A 16,981-nucleotide genomic window follows, 5' to 3' on the forward strand; every position below is an offset into this window, starting at 1 on the left:
GTTGTGAGATGTTGAGGTTCCCACATTTTTCTAGACAATTGGCTGATAGATGGCAGTAAGGTTGTCAGCCCTACGCGCCGGCCACCCTTCACCCCAAAGAATATTCCTGGTACTCATTTCTGTTAGGGGCTGAGTCAACCCTAGGGCCATAGTGCGGCTGGAAGGATTAGGTAAATTGAAAAATCAAATGACTCAATCGGGATTCGATCTCGCGACCTTCCGACTTGTAGCACAGCGCCTCAACCAATTACGCTGCCGTTGCCCCCAGATACTTCTTATAGTAAAGGTAAATTTACCCATGAATTTGGCCATGCCATAGCTTAGGCAGTTAGTCACTGGCTTCCCACTGTGGTAGCCCAGGTTCAAGCCCAGGTCATGTCATGTGGGATTTGAGGTGGACAAAGTGGCACTGAGGCAGATTTACTCCAAGTACTTTAGTTTCCCCTGCCAATTCTAATTCCACTGACTGCTCCACACTCATCATCTATCATTTGGGACTGGTACGATAGGCCATTTAGTGGCCGATATACCAAGTGGACTCAGCCTCACTCCACCCCAAAAGGGGGGGAAAAAAGAAAAGAAAACTACACATGAACTTAAAATTAACCAGTATGCCAGGGTGACAAACTAGTTTGAATCCAACTCTTCAGTTTTTCACAAAAATTAATTATCAAATGTAATTAAAGAATATTTGATTTGAGGCTGGTCTTCTGAGTTGTAATGCCACATTATTCGGAGACAGCCGGACAATCTATGGGCACATATTGCCTCCATCTTCAGGCTGAAATAGTAAGGTGAAACCAGCACAATGATGTGGCAAGCTGAGCTTCTTGCTTGGCTTAATCTTCAACCATGAAGATGGAGACAGTATGTTCCTCTGAAATATTAGGCTGTCTTTGAGCTACACAGCACTACAAACCAAAGAGACTGTACTCTTCATAAAGTGTAATTTTGCATCAAATCAGTAATAATGTATCATCACTTATGGATGTCATTAATAGTCACTGAAACATGAATGTACATTAAACACTATTACACTATATTAGCAGGTTAATTAAAGTGTCTGTCAGCTCTAGAATAGTACTGAATTATTTAAAGTGAAAGTATTATTTTCCATGACTATATGCCAGTTAATTTTATAAAATATGTTACGATAAATATTGCTAATATGTTACGATAAATATTGCTGTATATTTGTATTGCCAAATCGTGAATACTTATTATTATATAAATTGTGTGACTATGTACATCACTTTGCATTGGAGTGCAAATTATGAGCTGGTTTTTTATCCTGCACTGCTCGTTCCTGGTTAGGTCAAATGTGGATTGGTATGTTACATTTAGTAACACTACCTTAACCTTCACAGCTCAAAATCTCATTTTAAACTTCTGCTCCTATATAACAGAAAACATATTATGTCTACGCTACAGTGACCGCTTGAAATATGTTTAAATAAGAGACTTGGGGTTCTCACAACAAGGACTGCAGAGTACTGTCTTCTGAGATGTGACATTATACAATCTTGTACAAGTTCACCAATGTCTTGGAAAAACATGCTGCTTCCATCTTCAGGGTCAAAGAGTAAGCCGGGCAAGTAAGTACAGACTCTGCTCGCTGTTTACCTGACTTACCCTAATGATTAAGCCAGTACATTCCTCAAAAATGTTGGTAAACTTCTACCAGACTACATGGGGTCATATCCCACAAGACAATATTTTTCATTATTGAATAAGATTGCCACTCAGACAAGGAACCATTTTATATACTGACTTCACTATACATGATGTCAACTTATATTTATTTAATGTTTATTGTTTTAGCTCTTACTGAGAATGATTTGGTTCTGATTTTTACTGCATGTCTGAGATAATGGTCTCCTAATGATACTGTTTTCACAGCAGCAGGTGTTAAGATTACAATTTTCTGGAATGTAACGCCATGTAATTTGGTACATAAATACCACTACCCTGAAGATGGAGGTAGCAGGTTCCTTCAAAATGATGGTACTTATCTACTGAACTACATGGCATCACATCCCAGAGTATCATAATCTTAACAGTCTCATGTTTTCTATAAACACAAACATGATGACAAAAATTATGTCGTCACATCCTAATATTGCACTTGCGCTATTAAAATATAAATTTTAGATTACCTACTTTGTTGTTTCCCTACAGCCGTAGTGTATATAAATGCTCCACAGGCCACTCCTATGCCATGACAACTAAAATTTTATTTTATCTGTGGTATATAACTTCATGTTGATATTTTAGTGAAACTGATTCCTTATGTCCATCGTTTCTCAACACTGTAACATACGTCTTGTGTCATCATGTAACAAAATACCATGGCAAATAATAAAACTGACTGCATAACTTCCTCAACTATGTTTCCTTTTAATGAATATTGCATGAATCACACTAGCTGTTTGGCTGAAATCTTGGTGGGGACACCGCCTATCATGACTAACATTTCATGTGATTTTCCTCAGTTCCTCCAAGCCAGTGTTAGGATAGTACCTCAAATCGGGCTATGAATGCATCATTCCAAATCCATTCTAATTTATTTCTCGCCATCATCATACCATTCAAAGCTACATACTTGGAGACAGTAAAAGAGTCCATTGAGTGATGGTCCAGATATAGGTACTGACATGGAATGCAAAAGTCAGAATCTAAATGTGCAGAGTTAACCCTGAAAGCTACTACACAAATTTCATTATGGTCTACACAGGATGAGACATGTAGTAGCATAGTTCATTGAAGCATTATGCTACAAGCTAGAAGGTAGAGGGCTTGATTTCTGATGAGATCATTGGATTTTTCAATTGACTTAATCCTTCCAGACGCATTATGGCTCTGGGGTCAACTCAGCCTCTGACGGAAATGAGTACCAGGAATCTTCCTGGGGGTAAGGGGTGGCTGGTGTGCAAGGCTTACAATCTCATCGCCATTTGTGAGCCAATGGTGTAGAAAATGTGACAGCCTCGATGTCTCACAACCCTATGCACTTCCACAGCCTGTTACACAGATAGCTTTACGTTTTACCTATACAGGACACTGTGATTTCTACTTCACACAAAAATCATAAAGAATATATATTATTAAATTACTTTAAAATGTCCCACTGCCCCAAAATATGGATGCATGGCATACTTGTAATACATATCTCTTTATGATCAGATGTGTCTGTATTTAAAACAGTATCTCTCTTGAAGAATGGCTTTGCCATTGATGCAATTTATAATCACAGTCCTAGACAATATTACTAATATTGCTACTAATTAACTTTTCACTGTATGGGAACAGAGATTTTAAATCTTCTAATACTATGTTTGATAGGCACATTTTAATGGTGGAGTAACACTTTTTTCCCTGGGAGCAGGTGATTTAAAATTGCCCACTTCTACAGAGCCAGCAACAATAAAGTTGGCAGTAACAGTAACAATATTAAAAGAAACAACATGTGGTCAATAGGACCATTCACAGTTTGTCAACAAATATACATACTGTAACAGATTTGATCAATGCATTGCCAGGCAACAACTCTGTGAACACAGTCAAACATGCAACAACAGATGAGGCTGTTTTTTCTATGTTGTTATGCAACCTGTTTATAAGCAATGGCTCAGCCAACACACTTCCACGTAGGTGGTGATGTCACACAACAGTGGACAATGTAGGTCATTTGCACGCAGTTGTAAACTGGAGGAGTGAGTTCTGACATTCTAAGGGAACAGCAGTGTGGCCAGAAGAAGAATTAAATTACTTATATTGTTGTTGTTGTTATTGGAGAGGGTGAGTTTCCCCATGCACTTAGACCAGATATTGGTCCATTGTGCGTCCCCCTGTGATATTCTACCAGTCTCTATTCCCTACCGGTACTGGTGCGTGCCATCAGTCCCGACTCAGCCAGTGAGTTCAGCCTCTACTGGCTCAGCGGTATCTCGATGCTTCCCCCATCTACCAGAGGCGCTAGAGACTACTGTTGGGTGGGAAATGTCCTGAATTTCGCTCAGAGGTCCCCTTGGGACATGAGGTTCTTCTACGTGCCGTAAAGCTATGACACGGGACCCACACCTTAAAGTCCCTCCCGGAGGACTTGTTCCCTGAATTTTTCTGCCCTTAAAAATTCCACGACCTCCGCCGGGTTTGAACCCGTGTACCTTGAGTCACGAGGTGGGAACGTTACCCCTAGACTACGGAGGGCGCTAATTACTTATGTTAGTGTGATGTTACATGTGCTGTAGTACATTGATACTGGGAGTGTATAATTTAGTGAGACTTCTATTGTTCCTGTGTTATAGAAGAGTGGAAAGAGACTGAGAAGATTAGTGTGGAGTGATTTCAGATTGTGTAAATCAGTAATAGTGTAATAATTAATTGTAGTTACAACCTGTAGGTGGTTAATAAAACCAACTACAAATCTGAACCCCATCTTTAGTCACTGATACATGTGACAACTGGTGTCAGAAGTGGTATGAAATGGATCGGAATGATCAAGTATTGGAACGAGGATCTATTTTACAGTGCCATCCAATAAAAATGGAAAACATGGAATTCCTGAAAGCTATGCTGGCTGAAATGAACACCAAAGTGGATGACACCCAAGAAAGGATGGATGCCAATACCAAAGCAACGCAAGAGAGGATGGAAGCCAAATGAAAGAACGATGGAGAAGCAGATAGGTTCACTAGTCTCCATAATGGAGGCTGCCAGAAAAACCAACAGAGACAAAATGAAACAAAAAATAAGAGCCAGCCAAGAACACATTAAAGAAATAATGGAAATGCAGTTTGCTTCTCTAGCTGCCAAACTGAATGGCTGGTGAAAACAGATGCAGGCCATCCGAGAAGTAAGCAAGACCACAGATCTGAAGGCAAATCCTGAGGAAATGGAGTCCAGGGCTGAACACTGGGAGGTCCCTAAGGAATGTGTTGCGGTGAAACCTGTTGGAGGACTCAGGAAGTGGCATAGGGACCAGAGGCTAGCTGGAAAGCAATGCAGAGAGCCAAAGGAACTCACATATGGAGACTGTGAATCTGGGAGGAAGTTGGCTGCTACCTGTAAGAAAGTGTCCCACTGTGCAAGGGTGGCATGGTACAAAAAGGAACACTGTCAGGAATAAGTGGACCAGAGCCAAGGATGAACGAGGGATCCGGACAGTATGGATGCTTAAAGAGAGAGTGCGGATGCATCACAAAGGCAGAAAGGGAGTGAAGGACCTATGTGGTGGATGACTGTGATATCTGAGGAAACAAGACCTGAAGAAATTATGATAGGAAAGCATGGAAAATGTTACCGAGACTCTCAGGAAGGCCATTGGAATGGAGTTCATGAAGCGAGCAACCAATATGTCCAGTGTTTTGTGGAAAATGAGGAACTAACCTTGTGGAAGGGTCGGCCCCCTCCAGAGCAGAAAATCAAGGACTGGGCATTGTGGAGAGGTCGCCCTCTTCCAAAATGGAAGAAGAAACCTACTAGCAATGTTAGCATAAGAAGAGTTGGATATGTGGGAAAACTAGCCATTCTAGGTAATTTTGCCCCACCAGTTGGAAAAAGCAAGAAAAACTTTGGATGATGAAGATACACCTGGATCTACTGCACCTCAGCAGTGAGCCACTTGGGGTGAGCAGCCTTAAGGACAGGGCAATGGTAGTGCTCGAAGAATTAACACAATGGGAGAGAAAGAAAAAAAAAAAGAGCAAAGGGAAGGAAGGTGAGATGAAACCAAGCAGAGACCTTGGAAAGGAAGAACAGGTGGTGCACCAATAGGCTACTTGAGACAAGCAGCCTTAAGGAGGGAGCAATATAAAGGATCTGATCAAGGTGTTGCCAGACAACAGCTCTGTAGACATGGTCCAACATGCAACAATGGATGAGGCTGTTTTTTCTATCTCATCCATGTCAAACAGCGGTGGAACAATGGGGTTATGCAACCCGTTTCTAAACAGCTTAGTAAACACACTTCCATGTAGGCAGTGACATCACACAACAGTGGATAGCAACCATGTGGTGCATTTTCTGTAGGTCCACACCATAGGTTTATAGGGGGCAATGTAGGTCATTTGCAGGAGTCATGAGCTGGAGAAGTGAGCAACAGATGGACTTCGCTTGAGTTCCAAAGTTCCAAGGGAACACCAGTATGGCCACAAGAAGAATTAGATGACTTTGTGTGATGTTACATCGATACATATTGATATTGGGAGTGTGTAATTTAGTGAGACTTTTGCAGTTCCTGTGTCATAAATCCATTGCCACGAAACGGATAGTGAAGACTAGTGGAAATAGACTGAGATTAGTGTGGAGTGATTGTAAATTATGTAAATCAACAATAGTGCAGTAATTAATTGCAGTTATGACCTATGGGTGGTTAATAAAACCAATTACCAATCTTTAGTCACAGATACGTGTGACAAAATATTCTTATACATGTGAGTATTAACCGTCATACGTGGTTTTACAACAGACATTACCAATTAATTTAGTGCAAAACTTAGGATTCCTGTCTTCTTGAATCATGGTTTGAGGCCATCATTTCCACTGGTAAATGGCTAATTTTAGGTGATGCTGTTATATGAAAGGCTAGCTATTTTCTGTGCAGTAAACGAAGTCTGAAATGGCTAGCTTTTGTACACTCTGTTCAGGTTTGTATTAAACATGGTAATCAAACTCATATCTGTAGATGTTGGTGGCCATTATGCGGACCTCATTAATTAAAAATCTGACACTTTCAAACAGTCTGTAATATGAATGTAAAAGTGCTTATTTTTAATATTCAAAATGGAAAACATATGTCAGTCTAATGACTGAGGTGAGCCAAATAGATATTTTCATATTCTATAAAACTCATTTGCTCATTTTTACCACGTTTTTTAAGAAATTTATTTTCTTGTGCTTCTAGTACAATATGAACACACTGTATCTGATGGCAAAGCAAACTAGAATATACTACAATTAGAACTGACACAATGGAATAGATTCTAGTGTTAAGACAAAACTGTAGAATCCTACCTCTCTGAGGGCAGTAGCACCTGGAACTCCAAGTTGTTGCTCGGTGTTAACACGCAGTTTCTCCACGTCTGAAGTCCTATGTTTAGCCAAGAATGTGCTGAAAAATGTAGCTGGCTGAAGAGATGAAATTGGCAAAGCTAGTCCTTCCTTTTCATTTGCATCTTCACAAGGTCTCTCTAATGTCAGCAACTCCTAATGGGATAAAGAAGCATGTTTCAAATCAGAGCCACCAATCTGAAATCTTACATAATTTCACTCTATAATTTGTTAAGAGATGTTCTGCCCAAAAAAATGGACACTTCAGTGCAGGGTTATTTGCATTTATACAATTCAAATAAACATCATCAAATGTGGTGTACATCAACCTTCCACACCTTGCCTTCCACTGGTTGTTTTATTACAAAATTGTAGTCCCAAGATATGAGTAGCAAACGCTAACCTTCTCTTTTCCATAGGCATACACTTTAGTATGATATTTATCAATAAGAGAAGTTCTTATTTTTCAGTTCTCATGTCCCAACCAGCAGAATCTGAAGTCCCATTGGCAGAGAAATACTGGACCACAGCACATCACTTAATTCATTATAATGCCTATCTAACTGCCTTCTAAAAGAAGTTACTGAAGGAAAGACAGAGGGCTGGATAGAGGTGGCCAGAAAACGAGGAAGAAGACCTAAGAAGATGCTGGATGACCTTGGGGACAGAAGAGGATATTCTCATTTGAAGGAGAAAGCTCTAGATCACATTAAGTGGAGGAACTATTTTGGAAGAGACTGTTGACCTGTCGTCTTGACAGATTACAAGACGACAGATTACTGATGACTACTGATGAATGAATGAATGCCCATCGTCACATGATCCCAGATTGAGTGAACTCTTTGATACAGAGCGTGACCACACTTTACAGTTTGCTGTCTCTCTCTCATGCACACAGCTTCCAACAGTGGAGGTTTCCCGTCCTCTGGGTTCCTGAACTGTCCACACCCTCAGCTACCAGCTTCTAACAGCAATAGCTCACAATGACTGAACTGCAGCAGTCCTCTGACTACAACTGCCAGCTATTCCTGCTTTATAACATCTCATCATGGGCTGCATAGAAAATGCCTCTTCCATTATTGCTGTATTCTCTTGTGGCCATGGAAACATGGTCATTTGTGGAGCAATTACTTAGCAATGACTGTTGTATAGTTACTTACTTTGGAGTCATTGCCTAGCAATGGGTCTACATGCCACAATATTAAGAAAACACAAAATGGCACAACTGCAAAATCAAAGTGACTCAAGTGTGTACTTAGCCAGATAAGAATAATATAACGATTTGAACTGTTATGTTTAAGTGCATAATTAAGCTACACCTAATCAAGTCCAGGAGGTATATTAAATGGTGTAGCATTTCTGTACATCAGTAGAGTTCAGGACCTTGTGACAAGAGAAATAAACCTTTGTGTGCCATACAAGGCACAAAATTTCTTGACCAGCTGAATCTCCTCCATGCAATGACTTAGTTATTTAGTTAGTTAGTGACCACAGTCTTACAGAATATGATCTTCCAAAACAATCCTTCCATCATTTCAGAAGTGTTCACAAACATCTTTCTCCTTTGGTTAAAAATTTTCGATATTTTCACCAGGATAGCTCAGTTGGTATAGTGACAGGATGAATGGCCTGATTTCAATTCTCAGCAGTGCAAGATTCTTCTCTTCTCTGCAGCATCCAGACCAACTCTGGGGCCAACCCAGCCCCTTATCCAACGGGTACCTGGGGTAAAGCGGCAGAGGCACGAAGATGACTGCTCACCACCATTTAGTGCCAAGGACAAGAAAGGTGGCGCAATGCTTCTACTCCCCCATACATCTTTGTGGCATAGTGCCTAATTAATTAAGCACAGGGATAATGTTGTCTTTTTTCCCTTGAATGAGATACTATCGCAAACACAAAAAAGAAAAGGGTTTACCTGACTAGAGTCCAGAAAGTAAAGTTGTGAATGCTCTTGCCATGAAATTCCAGATGTCCTCTCTAAACCAAAATGGGGGACAAATGCAGCACACAAGAGAGAGCAGTTAACAGGAACAATGGCCTCTTGCATGTACACCGGTTTCGAGCATCTCGGAGAGAATACAAACACTAAAAATAAAAATACAGTAGATTAACTGTATGCGGTACGTAGTAGAGTAGAGCACAAGAACTGTGTGTGCTTTTGCCCTGCCTGATATACTGAAACAATGGAAAAAAGGGATCTGGTTTAAAAATTACTAGGAAACAATATACTCCTATACTTCCACATTCTTCCATGTGGACATGAATACCTGTAAAAGTCCACACACCCTCACACACAAAGATATACATATTAACAAACAGTGGCATATCATGAGCCTGGCACTAATAACATTGTCGCCAGTTTTCACGTGTTAGTGACTATAAACGGTGCTTGGATTGGTTACTGGATTTACTGACATTCATATCTTGTTAATTACAAATTATATAACTCACTAATCTACATGCTCTTACAAATCACTACAACTATAGCAGGCATAAAGCCTTCCATTTGTTAGTCTGCCATAACTAGTCATTGCTAGGTAGTGGCAGCTAACAATGGAGATTCCTCACAGCCAACCATGAACTGCCATGCTCACCTGGGATTCAAAACTCTCTCAACTGCTGCTGCTGATCCTTGTTATATAGCCTTGGAGTAGGCTACGCAGAAAATATTGTTTCCAACAGCTCCTCTACTTCAGAAATGTGTTTACCATGCTGTTGCCTAGCAATAAAACTCCATGGCTTTAGTCTGCAAGTGAACTATACTGAGTGAAGGCTTACCAGTTGTCAGCGAAGTTAGTGCCCACTTTTCAAGACAGAGGGTGCTGCATGGTCGACGCAACAGATTCCCATGGCTGTTAATCTTGGTTTCTTAGACCAGAACCGCTACTTTTCCATTCAAGTAGCTCTTCAATTATCCTCATGAGGCTGAGTGGACCCCATTTCAGACCCACTACTTCTCAGAAAATCTGGTAGCACCGGGAATCGAACCTGGGACCTTGAGATCTGTAGCCAGGAACTCTGATCATTAGACCGCAGAGGTAGTCTGATGTCTATCAATGGCCACATAAAAAACATCACATCCTTTACTGTTGTGTCAGTATCTGTTTCTGTGGAAACATGATTACTGTTCTGCTGCATAGCAATGAGTGCCTCTACTCCGGCCTCCAGCTGTCGCGTCACCATATAAAAAGGAAAACAACAAAAAATTACTATGGCTAATACTTACAGTCATTACTGGATGTGAATACTGCCATGAATTCTGAACATGGATCAGCTGTTAGTATGTTGACATGAACAGGAACCCTCCAGATAAGAGACAATGTCAGCAAATTCCACACATTAATATTCACCGGGCTGCCCGTTACTACCAGGTGACTACAGTCCACCATTCCAAACTCCACATGGCTGTAATATACATTGCTTTATGTTAAGAATGGAAAAAAAAAGAGCACAATGCAGCAATATTATTAAAAATAGGGGCTACGGTGTCAAATGGCTACATAACACATTAACAGGTGGAGTAGAAACATGTACAGAGTCTTCACTTTTAAAGTCAAGTATAAAAGATTATCAAGTCCATCCAGTGTGATTAATAAATGATTTTTCTCCTTTGCAACCTTTCATCCTTGACGTTTTTCAGTCGAAGCGACCATCTTCAGAAGGACATATCAGTACTTATGGATACTACTATTACAATGTGATCGATCATTATCAGTATATACATACAATACCATTACAATGTCATGAATATAACTACAGTGATATGCCTGAATTTATTAAAATATTTATAAGTGATTATAATCAGTTTGTTTATAATTGTGGTTTAAATACTTTGTTAAAATCTTGAACCAATTTGGTTCATGTCATTTATCATGCATTCATCAATCACACTGGATGGATTTTATAATCTTTTATACTACTGCTAGTGTGACGGATCAGGATGAACCAAATCAAATTTTAAGGTCAAATTTTTTATCTCATACAGCCCTGAAATATCAAATTATATTTGCAGAAAAAACAAAGTTCCATTTCAGTTTTAATCACCCAGATTGATTCCACTGTAAAAATGTAACGGAAAATTTAAAATGCTAAACTTCACTGCCATGGGAACCTCAGATGTCCTATTTAACTGTTTCAACAGTGCAGCTCTGTGTTTAATGTCTATCTTATACTTGGCTGGAATCCTGACATTCTTCATGTTTTTCCTCAGTCTACCTATGCATATATTGGTAGAGCACTTTGAAGTTCTTTGTGACACATCCCATGCATTTCTGTATTTGACAACTGCATCATCAGGCACCTGCTGATTAAATTGGATTGAACAGTAGCACCTGGTTTGAATCTTGGTTGGGACACTAACAATCCTGACTGAGGTCTTCTTTTTGTGATCTTACTCAGTAACGCCAGGCAAATGGTGGATTAGTATCTCAAAATTAGACCAGGATTGCTTCCTTCCACATGGTTTCCAATTCATTATTCACTACCATCCAATCAGTTGACATTAATCTGACTTATAAAGCACTTAAAAATATAAATAAATAAATTTATTACTTCATTTTATCTCAATTGTTTTTTACTGATAAATTGTTTGAGTTCTTACATTATGTAGCACTGAATGAGAGACAGCAGGACGATTATAAGTGTAGAGATGGATATGGAGGCAGTGGTTATGGCCTGTCTGAGCACTATTACAGAATTAAAACAGTCTACAATCACTTCCCTTCATATGCATTTTAACATAACATTCATTAATAACAAGCTGCCTCTCAGCCATTGCAATGTTGCAGTTCGAACAGCATGTGAACATCAAGTTCATGTGCAAATTGGGAAAACTGCTTCAGAGACGGTATTGGCACTGCAGCAAGTTTACGGTAATACTCCGCTAAAGAAATCTGCAGTTTATGAATGGTTTTCCTGGTTTAAGAATGGGCAGGAGACGTTAGAGGATGACCAGCGCAGCGGGAGACCTTCGACATTCAGAACCAAAGAAATTATTGGAAAAGTACGACAACTGATTCGATGTGATCGAAGAATGACCATCGTGGAGTTGGAGCAAGAAGTTGGTACTGTTACTGGCCATTTCTTCGTGCACGTTTTGCAGAGGTTGCGCGATGCAGTTTGGAGGAAGCAGTGTGACAAGTGGCAGGGACAGTGGTTTCTGCTTCACGATAATGCACCAAGCCACACATTGCTTGTTGTGCAGCAATTCCTCGCCAAGAAAAACATTCCTGTCATCACTCAACCACCGTATTCTCTGGATCTCGCTCCGAGTGACTTTTGGCTCTTCCCTACCCTGAAAATGGGCTTCAACCATGGAGGACATCAAATTGAATGTGACGGCTGAGCCCCGGAAGATTCCAAAAGAAGCCTTCCACCACTGCTCCAACAATTGCAGGATCGATGGAGCAAGTGTGTATCTGCGCAAGAGTCCTACTTTGAAGGTGATTAAGTAAGCGTTGCGGTATGTCCTACCATTAGAGTGCTATACCTCCATTCCGGGAACTTTTTGACTGACCCTCATATACTGTAACCATTTAAAAATCACCATAAAGTTACATGTGATGCACCAGCACAGAATGACTTACAAGCCTACAATACAAAGACAGGAATGAGTGGAGGGAAAACAAATGGCAGTGGTAGGAGTGTGGAAAAAGCACATAGGGTGGGGGTAGCTGCTTGATAGGTAAGTTGGGTTGGGGAGGAGAATCTCTGTTAATTCTTCCCCTGACCCAAGTTATACACAGACATTTAGCATTTTAGCCTATTGAGTAGTAAGTTAAAATTCAATTTCTCTTCTGTAACATGTGATATACACCACATCACTATTACATTCACCAAGCTGAGATACATGATTCCACATGGTTTCACCCAGAGAAACAGTGGGACAAAATAAGACACTGAGTATAAAAGAACAGGAAAGCATTCTGAAATATACCAGCATAAGAACAGACAGCAAACAGTGGACAGATTCTAGAGATATGACTGCAACAATTTAATACCTTACCTTACATAACATAACCCCAGGGGCTGATACAAGGAATGAAGCAAGAATGGAACATGTTGGATTTGAGTTTCACATGGCAGTGACTAGAATGGTATGGTCTTCAAGGTTTGTAAGTCTGTTTGTTGTTTCTTATTAAAAATTAAAAAAAATACAGAACTATAATTCTGCCTGTGGTTTTGTACAGACGTCAAACTTTGTCTCTGACATTAAGGGAGAAACACAGACTGACAGTGTTTGTGAACAGGGTACTCAGGAGATTATTTGGGCCAAACAGAAATGGGGTGACAGGAGGTTGGAGAAAACTGCATCATGAGGAGTTTCACAACTTGTACCCTTTGCCAATTATAATTAGAATGATCAAGTCAAGGAGGATGAGATGGGAAGGGAATATTGCACGAATGGGGGAGAAGAGGAATGCACATAGGATATTGGTGGGAACGCCAGAATGAAAGAAGACATAGACATAGGTGGGAGGATAATATTAAGATGGATCTTAAAAGAGATATGATAGGGTGGTATGGGCTGGACTAATCTGGCTCAGGATGGGGACCAGTGGAGGGCTCTTGTTAATATGGTAATGAACTTTGGGTTCCATAAAATAATGGGAAATTCTTGAGTATCTGAGTGATTGGCAGCTTCTCAAGGTCTCAGCTCCATGGAGCTGGTCAGTCAGTACCAAGACTATATAGTGTCGATGATTAGATGATTAATGAATGTGGAACAGTTGATGTAATGAGAAACTGAAGTACCCAGAGAAAATCCAGCATCCAGTGCCAGCTTTGCCCACCATCTGCAGTTGAAAGCCAGTAACTGACTGCCTGAGCTACAGCACAGCCTTCTGTGTGTAATGTTGTTTAGTCTGGAGAAAGCCCAATGTTTCAGAGGAACATACTGCATCCATCTTCACAGTCAAAGAGCAAGACAAGCAAGGAACAGCCAGGAGGTGGCCAGATGAGCTACGTCTGCTATTTGAGCCCGAAGATCGAGGCAATATGGTCTTCTGAAACATTGGGCTGTCTCCAAACTATATGGCATTGCAACACAGAATGAAATAATTTCTGTTATACAAAAATATTCCTTATAGTGTCATCCCAAACATAGGCCACTCTCCTCATGACTTACCTGAGGTTTGTCTGAGAGTGTATATCAGTGAGACTACACTTGAGTTGATTGGTTTCTGGCACCCATAAAGTGAGCGTAGGACCAAATGTTACAGCCATGAGGGAGCCATCAGCAGAAAAGCTTATATCTCTAGCTGGCAGATTTCTGAAGAAGCCCACACTTTCACACCTCCAGACCATAATTCCTTTCTCTGCAACAAATATATACATATAATTGAATTAAATATATATATATATATATATATATAAATAAATAACAAGGAGTAGTTCTAATGAACTTTTCTCAGTGAAAATATGCATGCACACACAAATATGGACAAGAACTGCATTACAAACCTGCACAGACCACCCACGCAAGACATTCATTGATCACAACTGGTCTGAAGACCTTGGTTGGGGAACACAGGCTTTCAATAACAGAAAATGAAACACCTGTACGTACTGTAAATGTTGGTAGACTCTACAAGGCCCCAAATGCGAAATCTGAAATCTCTGCCAGCAGTTACTGCCAACTGTTGCTGTGGATCTGGAGATGGTTGGAATGCTAATGCTGTGACTCCTCCCTGGTGAGGCAGCTCCACAGATGTGTTCAAAGAGAAACTAAAAACAAAAATCAGAATACAACATTTCATACCAACTGCATGGTAGAATGTGTCATAGCATTACTGTAGATATTGATGTTTTTGGAGCAGATGCAACAAACGTTGCAATAATGTGCCTATCCATGTTTTTCTACATCTAAATGGCTGTCTGTCCTCATGTAAGTGCTTGAGAACCATTGAAAGGATTTGCATTACATTAATTGATATTGGGAAGGTTTACTAAAATTCATCAGTATATTCCAATTTTGGTCAAAATCAAACAACAATAGCACATGCTATATGTGCCCTCTTATGCACATTCTGAACATAATTTGACTAAATATTTATGAGATGAAAATGCTTCAAACAAATGCTTAAGAGTAAAACAAAACATACATTTTATCACTCAATACAATACTCCCACAAAGCCTTAAAGGTTTCAAGATACGTGTTATTTAAGTTGCGTGTTATATTAATTACATAAATATAATAATATATACACACATTTACTTAAATTTACATACCTCATTCATACATAATACTTACATGATGATATATTTTAGAAGTCACACGGAAGAACTATGGATACTGCACTAATCTTTATATATACTCATAATTATGTAAGTAATTACATATCTAGTTTAATATAACATACAACTTAAAATTAAGTAATAATAACTTAAGTAACATATAATAATCACTTTCACCCTCTGGCATAGTACTGTTTAACATGGACATGTCCTACGTAACATTTTCTAGTATTACAAGGACACAACTTTTTTAACACTAAAATTTTAACATGCAACATTATTTTAATGTACACTCATTTTAACTTTATGGCATATACAAGAGTGCATCATATGACTGTTATGTATTGCTCCACTATGGATCCATTAGGCTTTCAATTAACTACAGATGTATTTGTAGAACTACCTGATGATGGTCCTATGAGGACTGAAACATGCAGTAGCCACTGAAATAAAACAGTTAAGTGTAAACTTGGTTTATTTAATTAAATACTGTTGTGTCGATGGCCAAACCTTTTGTCATTAACACAACACTCTTACTTACCTTTGTTTCACATTGTCATAATGCCAGAATTTAAGGCGGACCTCCATATTAGTTTCTCCATCATCGCGCTGTTCCACTGTAGCCATCCAGTGTCCATTGCAATTCAGAGATACTTTAGTAACATCTGTATTCACGATCACATCATTACGCTCCTGAGTGAGGTAATTCATCCCTGTGATGTCCATCTGCAAGCACAATGATGAGAGAGCAGGAAATTAAATAATTATTGTATCATCTGCATTACATTTCAAGCTTTTGTGGCAACTCCTTGAGCAGTCAGCCATGTCAAGATGGAGCAAATTTTCATTTCAGAAGCTGTCAAAGTCTCCATCACCAGGGAAAGTCCATGATGAAGCCCATGGCAGTTTCCAAAACGAAAATTCTTTCCATCTTAATTCATCACTGATGTTGGAAACACTTAAGTTTCCAAAATGGAAATCCATTCCACTATAACATATCCCTGATGACAGAGAAAGAGACATTTCTGAAACACTGGAAATCTGTTTCTGCTTGAGATGGAGGATTATACCAGAAAACGTCACTGAAATTATCACCCACTGATATGAATTATTACAAGTGTGTCTTGAGACAAAATGCTTGGAAAAATATTTGGTTCTAAAAGGGAGGCACAAAGGATATCAGTGAGGAACTTCTTGACTTACACAGGCAACCTCATATTCTTAAGAGTGGTCAGATCTAGGTCATCATGGAGGGCAGGACATGTAGCTCAGACTGCAAAAAGCCATAAATAGAAGCAAATATTAGTGGCTGGATGTCCTGGGAGGCAGCTACTATAAAGACTGAAAAGATGAATGGTTTAACCCGTTGCCGTGGTTCGTCGTGTATGTTTCGTCAGGGATTTAAATCGTCTGGGGGGGTTCGACGTGTATGTTTCGTCCAGCTGCACACGTATGTTATAACGCCCATAATAATTGATGGTTTTGCTGTAGATTGTTAGATTTTTCACTGGCCTGTTGTCAGGAGGACTGTATTTAATGACACACGCGTTTAAGAGCGCTAAGTCGTCGTTACATATGCCTGTCTTGCAGCAACGTTCCTGTGGCTATTGCGAGCTGTTTCTGTTATGAATGATGTGTTTTGTTTGCTCTGAAGCTATAAACACCAGAGACTGATATGTGCTGGTGTTTATA

The 16,981-nt window shown here is 39.7% G+C and overlaps 1 protein-coding gene across 1 annotated transcript in view; it reads right to left on the bottom strand.

Annotated features, from left to right (window-relative positions):
- LOC111864526 (WD repeat-containing protein 75) overlaps window positions 1-16,981 on the bottom strand; it is a 70,831-nt gene that overhangs the window by 43,078 nt on the left and 10,772 nt on the right. The window contains exons 8-13 of the mRNA XM_023851833.2: window positions 15,831-16,015; window positions 14,621-14,778; window positions 14,180-14,369; window positions 10,280-10,458; window positions 8,969-9,138; window positions 7,015-7,206 (exon numbers count right to left, since the gene is read on the bottom strand). Of these exons, the coding sequence (XP_023707601.1) occupies window positions 7,015-7,206; window positions 8,969-9,138; window positions 10,280-10,458; window positions 14,180-14,369; window positions 14,621-14,778; window positions 15,831-16,015 (1,074 nt within the window). The remainder of the gene's footprint in view (window positions 1-7,014; window positions 7,207-8,968; window positions 9,139-10,279; window positions 10,459-14,179; window positions 14,370-14,620; window positions 14,779-15,830; window positions 16,016-16,981) is intronic.

This window comes from Cryptotermes secundus, unplaced genomic scaffold (genome assembly GCF_002891405.2).
Source record: "Cryptotermes secundus unplaced genomic scaffold, Csec_1.0 scaffold960, whole genome shotgun sequence".
Lineage (NCBI taxonomy): Eukaryota > Metazoa > Arthropoda > Insecta > Blattodea > Kalotermitidae > Cryptotermes > Cryptotermes secundus.